The sequence below is a fragment of the Tachysurus fulvidraco genome, chromosome 8 (genome assembly GCF_022655615.1).
Source record: "Tachysurus fulvidraco isolate hzauxx_2018 chromosome 8, HZAU_PFXX_2.0, whole genome shotgun sequence".
Lineage (NCBI taxonomy): Eukaryota > Metazoa > Chordata > Actinopteri > Siluriformes > Bagridae > Tachysurus > Tachysurus fulvidraco.
The window spans coordinates 18,105,770-18,121,311 of NC_062525.1; the positions used below are offsets into that span (position 1 = coordinate 18,105,770).

General features: G+C 38.7%; 1 protein-coding gene and 1 long non-coding RNA gene across 5 annotated transcripts; one reads left to right on the top strand and one right to left on the bottom strand.

Moving 5' to 3' along the window:
• Positions 1-1,287: 1,287 nt before the first annotated feature.
• On the bottom strand, positions 1,288-13,788 carry aldh18a1 (aldehyde dehydrogenase 18 family, member A1). Of its 4 annotated transcripts, none has more exons than XM_027140606.2 (18): positions 13,691-13,788; positions 12,284-12,384; positions 10,535-10,755; positions 10,211-10,360; positions 9,986-10,090; positions 9,350-9,508; positions 7,698-7,788; positions 7,322-7,446; positions 7,080-7,224; positions 6,914-6,987; positions 6,694-6,793; positions 6,058-6,278; positions 5,797-5,934; positions 5,336-5,531; positions 5,102-5,223; positions 4,442-4,628; positions 4,054-4,149; positions 1,288-2,775 (listed from the first exon to the last, which is right to left on the bottom strand). In XM_027140606.2, the coding sequence occupies exons 2-18, from the start codon at positions 12,363-12,365 to the stop codon at positions 2,579-2,581; spliced, it is 2,409 nt and encodes an 802-aa protein (XP_026996407.1). In that variant the 5' UTR covers positions 12,366-12,384; positions 13,691-13,788; the 3' UTR covers positions 1,288-2,578. The 4 variants fall into 4 exon arrangements, with proteins under 4 accessions (XP_026996407.1, XP_026996409.1, XP_026996408.1 ...); XM_027140608.2 differs by having other exon boundaries at positions 10,535-10,686; positions 13,691-13,787; XM_027140607.2 differs by having other exon boundaries at positions 10,535-10,686; positions 13,613-13,765.
• A 665-nt stretch (positions 13,789-14,453) lies between these two features.
• Positions 14,454-15,308, top strand: LOC113638986. The gene is made up of 3 exons (XR_003439737.2): positions 14,454-14,804; positions 14,884-14,910; positions 14,989-15,308. It is a non-coding gene; the product is annotated as an uncharacterized LOC113638986 (long non-coding RNA).
• The last annotated feature ends 234 nt before the right edge of the window (positions 15,309-15,542 follow it).

Sequence of the window (15,542 nt, forward strand, 5' to 3'; positions counted from 1 at the left end):
CTTTTATACCTTCATCCTACATCTATGTATAATGTTGTTTAATAAGGAGACCAAAGATTCCTCACTGCATTTGTTGGATTCAAAATGGTATAGAGGAACATACTTTATGCTATATAATTGTCACTGGTTTAATTGACTGTGAAGATTGAGATTAGCATGGCTGAATGATAAAGAAGTGTTTTGGAGCTGTTATTTAAGAACAAAAAGGAGTCATCAGTGGATAAGAACAAAGACTCCTTTATAAAATTACACGTTATGATCCAGGGGCTCGTGGGTCCATAAAAAGGCCCATATTAGCAGCATATCACAGGGCAGTGAAGACTCAAAGAGGAAAAGTCAAAGTGTCCTGATACCGCAAGCACGCACTTGTCTCAGAACACAAAACAAAACCAAGTCTATATCCCAGTTCATGCATTTTTCATTGGCCAAGCATATCAAGCCCTTTAGAGATAAACATCAATTATTGAAATTGTTAATTAGACACCTATAATCGCCAATGATACAAATGAATAAATAACTGCCGATTAATTATTGATTTGAAAGAAATCTAAGCTCTACAGGGAACACATTTCAGAGTCTCTGAAGATCAAGCAAAACAAGAAATATGAGTTTTGGCCTTGAGTAATGTTCAATTAGAGCTAGGCCAGATTTGCTATGAAAGGTTTGACAGCTTGCTACGAGACTAACCTCCTTAATTTTTCATCCGCAGTCCTTCAGCCCTTCTCGAGTTAGATCTGAAACACAGTCTGTTATTGTTCACAGATTGAGAAATCAATAAAAACACAGCAAAAGAACAATATTCTTCAACATTTACTCATTCTAGATTTTCTTTCAACCTTAAGGATGATTGTCAACTAAGAAATTGTTAAAAAATGTAAAAAATTAAAATGAATGAAGATTTTAGAAATTCAGTTCAATTTAGTACAAAATGTAAAATAGTAGCATTTGACATTATTTTTGAAGCCCTGCTATTTGCTAATGAAAAAAGGCAAAGCAGGAAATAAGTATTTTCTAACAGCTACATAATTAAGCCTCTGTAGAATTCTTATCACTTGTCTAAAGCCTCTCACTGTGGAGCCACTTTCACTTAAGAAAACTCACTTAAGTCTGTTTTTTTTTTTTTTAATGTACAAAAATTTATTATGGGCCGGTTGCATATCCTGGATATTACTATACTTTAAAAGCAGAAACTTAGCTGTTAAACTGTCTTGACACACTGAAGTTTAAAATGTACGTGAAAGCAGAGACACAAGATATCTTTGACCAAAAAAAAAAGGGGGGGGGGGGGGGGATTCTGCAAAAATTTAATGTACAATTCAGATATACAAATTACTGAATATGTTCATCGTTCACTGACCAACGCCAAACGCCACAAATGTTACAGCCCTTTCACCTAAAGACAATAAACCCATCAGCAGTAGCCACCCTTGCTAACAGTGCAACACGGTAAGCAAGAAATGCCGGGTGCTGCAAAGTCTTTCTATTTGAGGCAGAGTCTGTAGTGTAGTATGGCAAAACAACAAAATAAAGCAAAAGCATATTGTAGTTTCATTGAAAAAAAATATGCGGTTAATTTTAAATAAACTTGAATTTGATTAATTCTACTGCGAGACAGTATATCATGTTCAGTTATTAGATACATAGTATAAAACAATTTTGGATTTCAGGAAAAAGCAAAAGGATTACAAGACAATATCCCATAACTGGGCATAATGGTCCAGAGTTACATATTGTGCACAATAACCACAGTCACCGCCTGACACTCTTAGATTAACAAGTTTGTGAACATATAACCTCATGCATGATTTAAGTTTTATAACTCTAATATTGTACAGAACCACATATGTCTCAGCAAGGAGGCAAAAAAAATACACAAGCTACAGACAAGTGATGAAACAAAGAAAAGGATCAATGACCCACCAGAACCTTGGTAAAGATGCTACAGGTCTCTTCACTGTACCAGAGGGATGAACACCATTCTTCCAAAAAATATATATTTAATATATAATGTTGTTTTTATGATGGTGGTGGTAGACGATGCTTGTCCAAAATCTCTTTTATTTACTTGGGCTGAAATTTGAGGTCCACAACATATTGTCACTCATGAAGCTGTTCAGTGCAGTGAGCCCTCAGGCGCTGTGAATGGGGATATTGTCTTCCTGGGAGAGACCACACCAATCAAGATAGAAATGTTTGTCATAGAATAAAGGTGATCAGTCACAAGAACCTGCCAGAAAACCATATGCATTGTGTTTCCCTATAAGTTGTTACGCAAATGTAGCTAGAGGGAATGTTGCTTCCTAGTCTTTAAATGGGTCAGTGTTTCTAATTCCTATAGTATACAACCCACTGCATCCAATGGTGAGTTAATGAAATTGGTAAATTTAAAGGAAAAAGGAAATTCAACAAACACAGAACACTGCACCAGCTCTTCACATATTAAAATATACAATTTTAGTCTTCTTATTCTTTGCTATTCCTTGTTATGCTTTCCGATTATAAATTCCAGGATCCAGACAAGGTTGTTATCGATAGGGAATGCTGTGCATCTTGAAAGGGGTTTATTTGTTGACCAGCTCTAGTTGGAGGTTCTATGTCCAGTTCGGGGCTGTGCAACAGGCAGATTCTCATGAAGGAACTTCATACTGCCTTGCTCGGAAAAGTCTGCTGCTGTGTGGCCGTCTCCTCTCAGAACCCATTTGGTGGTGAGAAGCCCCTCCAGGCCTACGGGTCCACGAGCATGGATACGAGAAGTGCTGATACCAACCTCTGCACCTATGAGAGACAAAAGGGTATTGCTGTTAAACTCTGGCCTGTTAAATCAGAGAAATGTGTGTTCCTCGAGTCCTGCATGTTCTGTCATTAGTACAGACTAGGGATGCACCGATCCAATATTTTGGTGAGGAAGGTAAGCGGTGAAGTCGGGGCGAATCCTGAAACAGGTTTATGTCATTGGTGACGTCTATATACTTAGACATGGTTGTTCTATTGGTTGTAGCAATGTTGCATGCACTTTTTTTGATGAGTGCAAGGTTTAGTTAGTTAGTTGCTATAATTTACTGTCATGTCCGCTACATGGCAAGAACGGTTAATAAGAACTAAAATAACCTAAAATCACAAAGAAATAAATATAGACAAATATAAACAACTTAAAAGAAATTTTTTACATTAATATATGACAGAAACTCAAACTTTTTCTGATGAGACCTTGTAAAATAGCTCTTTAAATGAATTGGCCTCATAAAATAACCTTCTGTGGGCATTATGCGCAGGATAGTCCAACAACATGTGCTTGACAGTAAGGTGAATGCTGCAGTACAAGCACTGAATGGGGTCTTCTCCTTTCAGCAAGTATTCATGTGTCAGTCTTGTGTGCCCGATTCTACATCTGGTTAAGCTCACCTGATCTAATCTTGATTTCATAGGTATTAGAGACCTGTTAGTAATTTCAGGGTGTATTTCAAACAGCTTGTTATTCGACCATGTATTCCATTCCTCTTGTCACTTATTTAGTACATAGCCATTGATAATAGGTCTATATTGAATTTGGCATCCAGTCACAGTCTGCCTTAAAGCTTTCTTAGCAAGTGCAAGATTTACTGTTTAAAACATTTTGCATTGTGTAAATTAAATATTTAAATTTAAATATGGCCTTTTCTTCAGAAAATAAATCAATTTAATAATTGCAGTATATATGGTTTAGATTGTTATACCACTAACTGTTAAAAGTACTGTTTGCTACTGCATTAATACTTTTAAGGTTTCTTGTGTTTTCATTTTTATCCAGTAATGGGCATTTTTGTATTTCTTTAATAAAAAGATTATTTCAATAAATCATAATAACTAAACGAGTTGTATACATTCTTTAGTTTTAAAGGTAGAAAAGAACACAGATATCGGATCGGCCGATACCGGCAAACTCTGCTTTCGGAACCGGATCGGAAGAGGTATCGGTGCATCCCTAGTATAGACTCAGAGCAATTTAACCCATTCAAAATATATTGGCTTGTTTTATCAGAACCTTTAAAGCATACATGTAACAACAGGTCTTACCGAGACCAAAGCGATATCCATCAGCAAACCTTGAACTGGCATTCCAGAAGACACAGGCACTGTCCACCAACTGCAGGAACTGCTCTGCTGTCTCCTCTACAAAAAAAAAACAATTTTTAATAATTACTGAACTCACACATTAATATATAAAACTATATACATCACCATTAATGAAAAGGTTTGATTCATTTACCAAAAATATTACAATAGTAACATGTTTTAAAGTGTAAATACCACCCATCACCACAAGATGGTAGTATTGTCCTACAAATCATGTTTTAACAAACATCCTATTTTTTAAATCGATATTTATTTATCATTATGTGAACTACAAGAAAGCAGACTAGAAAGAAATAAGCCAACAGGCTGCATAGAATAAAAAGCTTACCATTCTCAGTAACGATCACATCTGTGTGGGAGCTGCCATATTTATGAATATGATCCACTGCCTCGTACATGCTGTCTACCACCTCTATGCAGCATTCCAGGTCTCCATATTCTGTGCGCAGTGACTTTACCTCGGACGGGCTGAAGGTCAGGTATGATGCAAACCTGGGGCCAGCGTGTATCTTCACCTGCATACAGCAAGTTATTAAAGAGGAAATAAGCACCACGTTCTTCTGATTTGTAAGAACAATTTTATAAAACCTGATTAAATCTGGCAAAAATAATCTACAGCAATGCTCAGTCCCTAAGAATCAAGGATATAAGAAAGCTGCAGCCCTTTCAGTTGTCAATGCCACCAGCATTAAAACACATAAATGCAAGAGCCATCTATAACCCTATTTAACTAAACCATTATTCGGTGTATGAATGCTCTCAAAATGTTCTCCTTAAAAGTTTCCCCCGAATGTAGAGGGTATATTTATATTGATGACATTAATTCACGAAGCTTCAGTAACCACATTATCCCCGTCAGGGTTTTGGTGAATCCGATGCCTATCTTGGGAAAACTAAACACAGTGCCAGAATACACACTGAACAACCTGCCAGAAAATTCACACAGAGTGAAAGTACGTTACACTATTCATGATCTGCATAGATTTACCTGCTCTGTTCTCAGCATGTCAATGATCTGATCAAACAGTGGGGTCCGAAGCACATCTCTGTGAACTAGCAGGGTTTCCATAGCATTGCAGGCTGCAGGGTAATCACATTTCGAGTCTCTGACTGCAGGAAGAAAAGACAACATTTCACATCAAACTAATCATTAGTAAAACTTTTAACAACACATGTTTATTATTATAGTATATAAGAAGAACATTCTCATAGTGATGCTAACCAATTTTGACAACTTTGTCTATGCTGGCCTCATGGTCGATATAGACATGGCAGATGCCCTCACTGTGACCCAGCACAGGAATGCCTTTAGCAGCCCGCTGGATATCTCGGACCAGCTGAGACGAACCACGGGGGATGATTAGATCAATCATCTTCTCCAGCCGACACAAGTCTTCCACATCCTCACGTGTGCTTACCTACAACACACAAAAATACACAGAGATTAAGGGTCACAGTATCATTTACTATCCAGCTATATTAAGCCACTTGGCTGTCATACCGCTACCCCTGCTACATATTCCCAATATATTTATATAGTGCAACATATTCGGTTAAGCAGACGAGACGCATTGTGGACAGTCTGACCTAAATGCCATGCCTAAATGTAGGACTTTGGGCTTTGATTTGTAAATTATATTGTGCATGTTATTGTGTATATTCACATAAATCCTGACATCTTACCAGTTGGATGGCGTCTTTGACACCGTGTATAGATAGAGCCTCCTGTGCTACCTCATGTAAGACACGGTTGGTGTTAGCTGCCTCCCTTCCACCCTTCACCAGCAAAGCATTCCCACTAGCAATAGCTAATGCAGATACCTTTGCCGAAAAACATTCACCATGAAATGTAGAAGAAACACCAAATGAACAAGCAACGCAAGTAACTGAACATGATCAAATTTACACTATTGCTACTGTATGTGTATATGAGAAAGGACAGACCTGAGGCAGGCAGTCTGGACGTGATTCGAAGATGACGAGTAGTACCCCAATGGGCACAGTGATCTGTTCCAGCTCAAGGTTGTTGGCCACACGGGTTCTGCGCAGTACTTGTCCCACGCTGTCTTGAGAGGACACTGCGATCTGACGCAAGCCGATGGCCAGACTGTTCAGCTTAGCTGTTGACAAACTCAGCCGATTAAGCATGGCAGGAGGCATACGCCCTGTAATGTAAAATAAGGCATAGTGTAAGAACACCAAGGTCAACATTCAGGTGATTCATTAGCTAGTAACACAATCATTCAAAGAGCAAAGTGGCAGTCTCACAATCTGCATCTGCAAAGTCTGCGAGGCCATTTTTAAAATTTGCTATTCAAAGTGGCTGATGCAAACCAAATTTTTTGGTTTTAATATCCTAATTTATTTTTTTGCTTCAGAATTACTATTTAAGACTTTAGTTTCAATTTCTTTGTGAATTGGTGAACAAAATATGGTGAAGACCTTTTACACCATGAGGCGTATCGCTGGCTCGCACCGTGATAATATGTACAAACTGTCGACTTGCAGGAAGGCCTCAAGACTTAAGACTATCCATACGAGATCGCATGTTAAGGATAAAACAGTACACAATCAATATACCCGAATCCATAGCCAGTTCCATGTCCTTTTTATTAGCTGACATAATTTCCTCTCTCTTCTCAGTCAGAAGGTCAGCCATGGAATAAATGATCTCGCTCCGCTGTAAGAGGGAACATTACATGTGAAGGGGACATATTATTTATCTTCTTACCCTATATTCCCTGTGCTTTACATTTAACACCAAAGAGCTACAAAACAGTCAGCATCACGAGATATATACCTCTTCTGGAAGAAGGGATGCCAGTGTTCTCCCTGCAGTGCGAGCCATATCTGTCTGTTGCTCCACTGTGGGCCCTGTAGCATTAATAACAGGAGACGAAACATCACCACGACATTCTTTAACAGATGATGTCAAAGAACAACACTGGAAGGAAAAAAATACATACCAGCAGGCTTGACCTCGGAAAAGAAGGTGCCCACTTTCTTTCCCTCTACAATGTCTGCGATGACATGGCCTGTGACTTTAGGGTGAGTGCCATTAGCGATGACTACAGATGTGCCCCCCTGAAGAGCCCACAGTGCAGCTTTCACCTGTGAACAGAGTGGTCAGTACATCTTTAATGAATTTAATTACGCAAAACTGGCCTGTGTTCCTCAGTCAAATAATGAATGAACTCAGAGGTCATACCTTTGCTTCCATTCCCCCAATGCCAACTCTGGATTTGCTGCCATAGGTTATAGACTGCTGGTCTCCGGGGTAGAAAGTGTCAATAAATTTAGCATCATCAGAACTGGGAGGGCTGTCATATAGACCTGTTGGGGGCAGTGGCAAGATTAGACAAAAGAGTCTTTTTTTTTTTTTTTTTAAACATAATATTGTAGTTTTCAAGGTTGTGTCATTAATAAATAAATAAACAACACACAAAAACCTTTTCTACTTTGTACAGTAAGTGCTTTTGCATGGCCAAAAACATAAACCAGTGAATTGTTCATGTACTAGTGTTTGGGGGGTTATTCTTTAAATAACTGAAATTCAATCCTAATGCAACATATTCATTTCTTACCTTCTACATCAGAAAGAGCGATAAGGAGATCTGCTCTCATCTCCACTGCAAGCCGTGCTGCCAAACTGTCATTGTCCTTGATGCTGATAACCTGTGATGTGATAAAACAAAGTACATGACCATTAAACCTAAAACACGGGATAACCCTCCTATTGTCCTCCTATACAATTTAGGAGCGCAGAGTCAACTTGACCTTGTCCGTTTTGACTGCTTATGTATATATGATAGCCGTTTTTTCCCCCCACCTTATTAGTCTAACTTGTTTCCAACATATTAACATATATTTTGCAAATAAAAATTTGGTATAATAAACCTTATTTATATACAAAAATGCCTCATTTTTAGTCAAAAAAACAAAACAAAATAAAAAAAAAAACAGAAATTTTTAATTATTTTCACTATAGAGGCACAAAAGTTGATGCACAATTACAGGTATATTTCAAGGGCAGGAGATCGTTTTGAAACCATTTTGACCATTTTTAATGTCAGCATATAATAAAACCTGTTTTTTTCCAGGCCAAACTGACTTGAATGCTTTTAAATCAAAAATTCTACAATTACTATCACCATGCTGTGTGTAATATCTATTTTGCACTTGTAATATCTATTTTTCCCACCTGATGTCATCTGATCAACCAGCAACAGGCTACACACAACACACTCTCACTCACGCTATAATTTCATGATTTCAAAACTTCGTTTACACTCCTTATGTTTTTTTATTACACTTTATTTATGAACGATAAACCTTATGAAATTTTGCCATGTTTTGAGTAAAATAAGCAGAAATTATTAAATATTATTTTGGATAACCACTGACTGATAAATGTCAAACATTACTCAGCATATCTCCAGGCCAAAGCTGACTGATGCAACGAAATTCATAAATAAGAAAGAGGAAACATATGAAAACATGACCTGTGTGTGTGTGTGTGTGTGTGTAAAGATTGTTGGTAGATGAAGAAGAGAAGATATTGTCCCCAGCAGGACAAATGCATACAACAAGTGTGAAATATTTACAAATGATTGGCATTTTTTTCTCTTTTTTCTTTTGGGGGGGGGGGTGTTTTGGGTGCGTGTGTTAGTGGCCATTTTGTGTCTGTATGTATGTTCATTGCGCTGAAAAGGGCAAAAGTGTGACCTATTGCCCCACTAAATGTGGCCGGGTCAAAATGACCCAAGCGGATCCAAAACGCAAATTATATATTTGTCTGAACATATAGTTCAACGAAAATAGACAAAATTAATTTTACTTGCAAAGTTCATAATTTGGAACAATCCTGGTAAATTTCAGGCAAATATGTGGAAGAAAACCCAAGTTAACACATTAAAACCTTCCAGCCGGGTCAAAAAGACCCAGGGAAAATAGGAAGGTTAAGGAGGCATGCAGACAGAAAAGTAAAGCAAAATGAGCAGTTCAATATAAGAAAGTGTAATGTTAGATTGCATCTTTCCACAGAGGTGCAAGAAATGAGAGAAAAGTCAAGCTGTGTCCATGTAGTCTACCGAGCTCCAGTCTCTCTTAGATGCACAGCATGCATGTGTTAATAGCCCCCTCCCTGCATGCAGCTTTCACAGACCAGTAAAAAAAAAAATTCAGGGTATTCTACCAGCCCCTCTTCCCCCAGGCCCTTTCTCGGCACTATACTCACATTTACCCCCTGCAGATCACTGTTTGGCTCAGGGGGAGGCACCACTGCATCATTAGTGTTGATGATAGGCACGATGTTCATACGCAGAAGCTCGTGCAGCGTGCTGTTCAGATTTCGTCTCTTCTGGTCATCGTGGAAGTCCAAGTTTGTAACCAAGATCTGGAAATGAAAAAAAAGGGCATTTCATATATCATGCTAAAATAATAAACAGAAATAAAAGTAATAAATTAAGTTACAAGACACTGAGATTTACAGTTAATTGCTGGAGGGTTCAGTTAACCATAATCTCTATTAACCAAATAGGCATGTAAGTGTAAACAATTATGTTTTTCTGTACTGAGAAAAGAACAGAAACTGCAAGCCCAAGTGCAGTTGTTGCGTCAGACAAGAACCGTTAATGCCAAGCAAACTTTTGTAGACTGATATCATAACTACTAAAATAAAACTGCTTTTAGTTGTAGGTTGCTTTTTTTTTAATGAAAATTATTCATTCTTAAATATTATCTGTGAAGGACTAAAAATGGAGGTGTATTTCTTTAATCAATGTGTGTTAACATGCATTATGGAATATAAATTCGCCTATAAGCTACATCATTGATCTTGTGTGTGTGTGTGTGTGTGTGCATGTGTGTGTACCTGTGCTGTGCAGGTGCTGTACTGAGTGAACATTGCCTCATACAGTGCCATCAGTCCACTTTGTCCTGCGGCGGCACACGCCCTCGCCTCCAGAACAGGCAGAGACTGCAGACACAAAAATAGTTCTCTTCTGGTCATCCAACATTTCACTTTATCACAAATGTTATATGATACATTTTAAGTGGCATTTAATGATTATAACTGGTTTAATATGGTTGTTCTCACCATGTCTTTAAGCTGATTTTGTCCTGAATGAAGGGCTTGTCTGACACTCTGGGAGAGAAGAATCTCGTGCCTCAGTCTCTGTCTCCCAAATGCTACAGCTCCGCTTGTGACGATCATCATTTCTCTGCCTTGGTTCTGCAGCACTGCTACCTAAAACAACAAATATGTTCCAATACATATAATTAGCCAGGGCTAATTACAATGTCAGTGTTAAAAATCCAGGTACTATAATTGTATGGGGTTCGTCTTTAATGCTTACACGATGTCATGCTACCAAACTAATTATCAACAGATAAAGCAACCATCTCCTCATATGTCTCTTACCTGTTCTACAATAGATGCAAGCCTTCCAAGTGCAAGGCCGCATTCATCACCTCGAGTTACTACAGCACTGCCCAGCTTCACAACGATCCGCTTGGCCTGCCGAAGTTCACCCCGGTGTGCGAATGACTTACCATGGGCACGCGCCAACGGCACTGTAAGAAAAGGCACGTTACTCCAATGACGCACAGCATGGCGTCTGACAGACGGAGAAGTAGAAGGATCTGGTAAGAGAGAGACCCAAGGACAGGAGCCAATGAGGAGAAATGGCATGCAGGGAAACAAAGCGGACAAAGTAAGGGAAAATCAAGGGATATTTTAGCAAAGAGATGTGCAGAATTCTGATTGGAGCAATGTGTCAGTGTCAGAATTAAAGACAAATACGTGAAGACAGATGTTGCCGTTCTGTGGAATGAGACAGACAGAAATTGCTAAATAAATAAATGAATAAAAGTTATGATTGTGGTGCTATTAAGTGGTCCAGCAGCAACTGATAATGCTCCAGTTATACTATCTAGTGTACCTTAATACACCATCATCCCACTCAGACATGGTATTGATTGCCATCTTGGGTGAAACACATGTGAAACTGTTTGCTACATTCTCATTGTACCCTGATTTGTTCAACTTTAATAGAGCTGTCTGACTGAATGCAACATTAATTTCATGTATTAATGTCTCCTTTATTAGATGACATGAATCTTTGGCATTTTTAAAAGCACAAGATGCAAAATGCAACACATCAAATCTGCTACAGACAAAACATGATCATAACTGGTCAGTGAAGACATGCTATCACTGCTAACTTGACTCACAGCACACACCAAATGCCTCTTTTCCACTGGAAAGAACCGTGTGCTGGTTCAGAGCTAGCGCTGGTGCTGGTTCAAACACTGGCAACCTTCTAAGAACCGGTTTGCCTTTCCACCGGCTAGAGAGCCATCACAGCGCCGAGTGTGACGTCACTGTATACGTGTCGCGTGTCCCAGCAACGTTAGGCAGCAGCGGCAAACACAAACACAACAACATCGAATAAAACGTGTACGTGCAGCTCCATGTAATCTGTATAAACGGAGGTTGTAATCGATAAAGTACATAACGTTATTTTATCGTTAACACAGAAAAAAATTTAGCCTTAGCATGTAGCTACCTACGATCATGTGTGCTGATAATATATCATATCTCGGTAAAGTAAAAGTGTATTAAACATTAGTATACTTAAGGTACATTATCAAATGCGCTAACAGTAGCCCCGCCCACAGCTCCTGGCGCAAGCGGTTCTTAAGGCTAGACCAGCAACGTTTTGGTGCTACTTAAGAACCACTTTTCCTGGTTCGGAGCCGGTGCTTTGGCGGTCGAAACAGAAAGAACTGGTTCTAAATTAGGCTCTGGCTCCGAACCAGCACTCGAATTGCCTCGGTGGAAAAGGGGCAAAAGTCAGTGAAACCTAATGACAGTGTTAAAGCTGCCACATCAGCAAAGCCAAACAACAGGCCCTGGTGCTGCACAACACCACAACGCTGAGCACGGCATGAAACCCGGTAAATAAAAGAAAAATATTCAGAGAGAAAAAGAAAGAAAAAACCCTGACACACAAAGGAGGAAAAAAGTACTATTTGTTGGCTTTGTTGGCAACAAAACATTTGCAATGATATTCTGAGATCATTATAGCAACAGAATTTAAAACTAAAAATTTCTAAACCTGCTATAACTCATGGGCTTGTAGACGAAATGCATGTGATGGAAACTCACTTTTCCCGATAGAAACGGATCTTGTGAAGGTTGTGTGTCCCACAGAAAGCCGGGAGCACAGAGACAGCCTCTGCAGCAACATGCTGATCACGTGCTTTACACTGCAAAACACAGAGGATATTTAGATACATACCATAGATATTTAAATACGTACTTAAAGAATAATTCAACAAATTGTAATGTTTGTGTCATTCACACGGACAAGAACGAACAAGCTCTGACACTTGGAGTCCAGCTTTGGCCAAACTTCAGATTAACAGGACAAATGTCATCATTGGAATATGTTGAATGAGAACAAAGCTCTTGCTGTTTTGGATACAGAAATCAAACACCCACCCACAGAAATCTGATGTCTAAGTTCACCTTTGTGGTAATCTCGTACACTTCAGATGTGTTGGGGACAACAACAACAAAACAGGTGTTTAAGTGATGCCTCTCCTCTGCTTTATGAACATCTCTGCTCCTTTATGAACATCTTTATGAACATCTCTGCTCCTTTATGAACATCTTTATGAACATCTCTGCTCCTTTATGAACATCTCTGCTCCTTTATGAACATCTCTGCTCCTTTATGAACATCTTCATGAACATCTCTGCTCCTTTATGAACATCTTTATGAACATCTCTGCTCCTTTATGAACACCTCTGCTCCTTTATGAACATCTCTTTGAACATCTCTGCTCCTTTATGAACACTTTGAGCTGATTTAAACACGTTCACAGCCAAACTGCTCATTTACTGGAGTCCCATTACATCACTGTGACAATACAGACACTTCATTTCACCACAGGTATCATGGGGAAGTACAGTTTCAACCTGTCTGTTAGCCTGAGCCTCAGATGTCAGTTATCATCGCTTATACACTGCACTACATCTAACGTATAGTTTACTCTTTATAAGCTTCTTGTAACCAGCCTGCTTTATTACCTACCGGTTAACTAGCATCTTAAACTCAACACAGCAAAGCTAAAGCATCCTACTCAGGTCCAACAGCACATTACGTACATGGTAACGTTAGCTTAGCTAGTTGGATCACGTTTATCCAGCTAAAACAACCCTTTAAACTAACTAACAGTTTACACAACAAGTAAAATCTGTTTAAAACCAATCCGCAGAAACACCTACCGCTTATCTGCGTGTTATTGAATACAACACGGTGACGGTGCAGGAGTTGTGTTGGAGTTTTAGCAGTCATGTGTTAGCAAAAAAGCCACACGGCCACGTTTCATGTACACACTCCACCATAATAAGGAGCACTCCGGATGCTAACAGCATAAGATTACACCAATATTTACAACTTAAATATATACAGCATTTATTATTACATACCCAAATTACAATCCAGGAGTCGTTTCCTCGGTTCAAGTACAACGTCTATGACTAGCTGCGAGTGCCACATCAACTCACCACGTCTGCTGCAACTTTTAGCCGCTTGACGTCCGCATGTTCTCACACCCGTTTTCCGGATAACTCCCGCCTCCTGTTGTACGATTAGTTTTGACATAAAACCTGTTCGATCGGATGGTAAAGAAATCAGAAATCCGTCAATATAAACGGTTAAACAACGCGAAATTGTTTAAAAATATTAAACGTGGTTTTAAAATATTAACATAAAACATGGATTTCATATAGATTTACTTTACAGTAGTTTATTTTTTTCTGTAAAGAACCAGAAGTTTATATTATCACTAGAAATACTTAACTGCTAAATATATGCAGGCCTGAGAAGAGAAAATTTATGTATTCAAATATATGTGAATAACGGGTGAGTCATGTCACCGTCCAATCAGTGAGCCGCTTGTATAAACCGTTAGCCAATCCTTGTACAGAATGTAATATTTGTCGGAATACAGGTGTGGTAAATAGTGAAAAAGCAAGGTTGCCAGGTTTGCGGTTGCATCAGCTTGGCGCTAGAAATAACACGTTGCTTGTAATATACTGTAGAGTGATATTAGAGTAGTTTTAACATCTAAATGCCTGGTATTTCCGTCAATAAATGTTTTTTTCTCGTTCTTTACTAACGAAAATGTATTCTGTTATACGAGATATCGCTGGAATATTTTAAAAATAACCTTTTATGTTCAATAAATATTTTCACATTACATTATGTTGCGTGAAATATAGTGTTACTTTAAACATAAGCATTTGGTTTGACTAAAAATATGATTTATATTAGTGCACATGGTTAGAGAGAGATCTGTGAGCTCTGGTTGGTCATTTGTTTGCTTGAGTGAAGAGGATCTGGCAATCATGGGGTGAACTCAGAATGTGAGCCATGGGCGAGGCTAGCCCCTTTTTAGGGGTGCTTCAGCACACCTAATACTTGTAGTAACAAATGTTATTCTTTTACATGGTTAAATAACGTCCAAAACATACTCCGTAGTTTGTGGTTTAAAATGTGTGTCAAGGATGAAAATGAAAACATCCCCCTTAGCAAATGGTGTCATCCTCTTCTGTACTTCTACTCCTCTGCACCTGCACCGCTCAGCACGACCGTCATCCAGCGCGAAACACACTCAGAGTAAGAACCCGTTATGTAATGTTGTGAATCAACTGAGTTGCTCCAAAGCTGTGTCTCACACTTCTTTCCTTTTACCTAGAGTTGTTCCGATTCCAAAACCATATCGGTGAGTACTGGAGTCAGTATCCTGAATCACTACGGTACACCTATAATAAATGCTTATTTTCGGACTATTTTATTCCAGCGAGTCACCGCCGCTGTGGAGTAGCACAGGACCTGGGTGACACGTCCATAGTCATAAACGGAGAGAAGTAGCGCCGGTTACAATGTTCTTCCGCAAGACGCATGGCGTTCTGTTTATTATTAACTGCTAGTGCGTGAAACAAAAACAGCAGCGTGACAAATAAACTGCGTACATGTGTACGTTTGTCTCTGTTGGTCAAGTTTATCGTTAATTTGATAGATGGCCATTTGTAAATAATTTACAGAATATGATTTACATTTTGGTGTCCAAGTATCTGTTACTTTGTTCAGTGACAATAAAGTTGAATCTAATTAAACCAATCTGATGACTGTTGATATAAATGGAGGCACATGGAGTTAACGGTCAGGAAAAGCAGCTGAGTGAAGAAGGTTTTGTGTTTGTTACAGGTGTCTGTCTGAGTGAACTCTCACAACTAAGCTTGTGTTCTGAAATGATCTCAAAAATGAAAAATCTGGATTTTGGAGTTAGTTGAATCAATGTTAAAATGCTAAAGTTTTCAATAGACATATTTTTTGTTTTTGTGTGAAAAGAGG

Excerpts from the sequence above, each read along its gene's own strand:
- aldh18a1 (XM_027140606.2), bottom strand. The coding sequence starts at position 12,365 with ATGTTGCTGCAGAGGCTGTCTCTGTGCTCCCGGCTTTCTGTGGGACAC. Across the intron at positions 6,794-6,913 it reads CATCCCTTCTTCCAGAAGAG|CGGAGCGAGATCATTTATTC; the intron begins GTATATATCTCG and ends TCCCTCTTACAG. Across the intron at positions 4,629-5,101 it reads ACATGCTGAGAACAGAGCAG|GTGAAGATACACGCTGGCCC; the intron begins GTAAATCTATGC and ends TGCTGTATGCAG.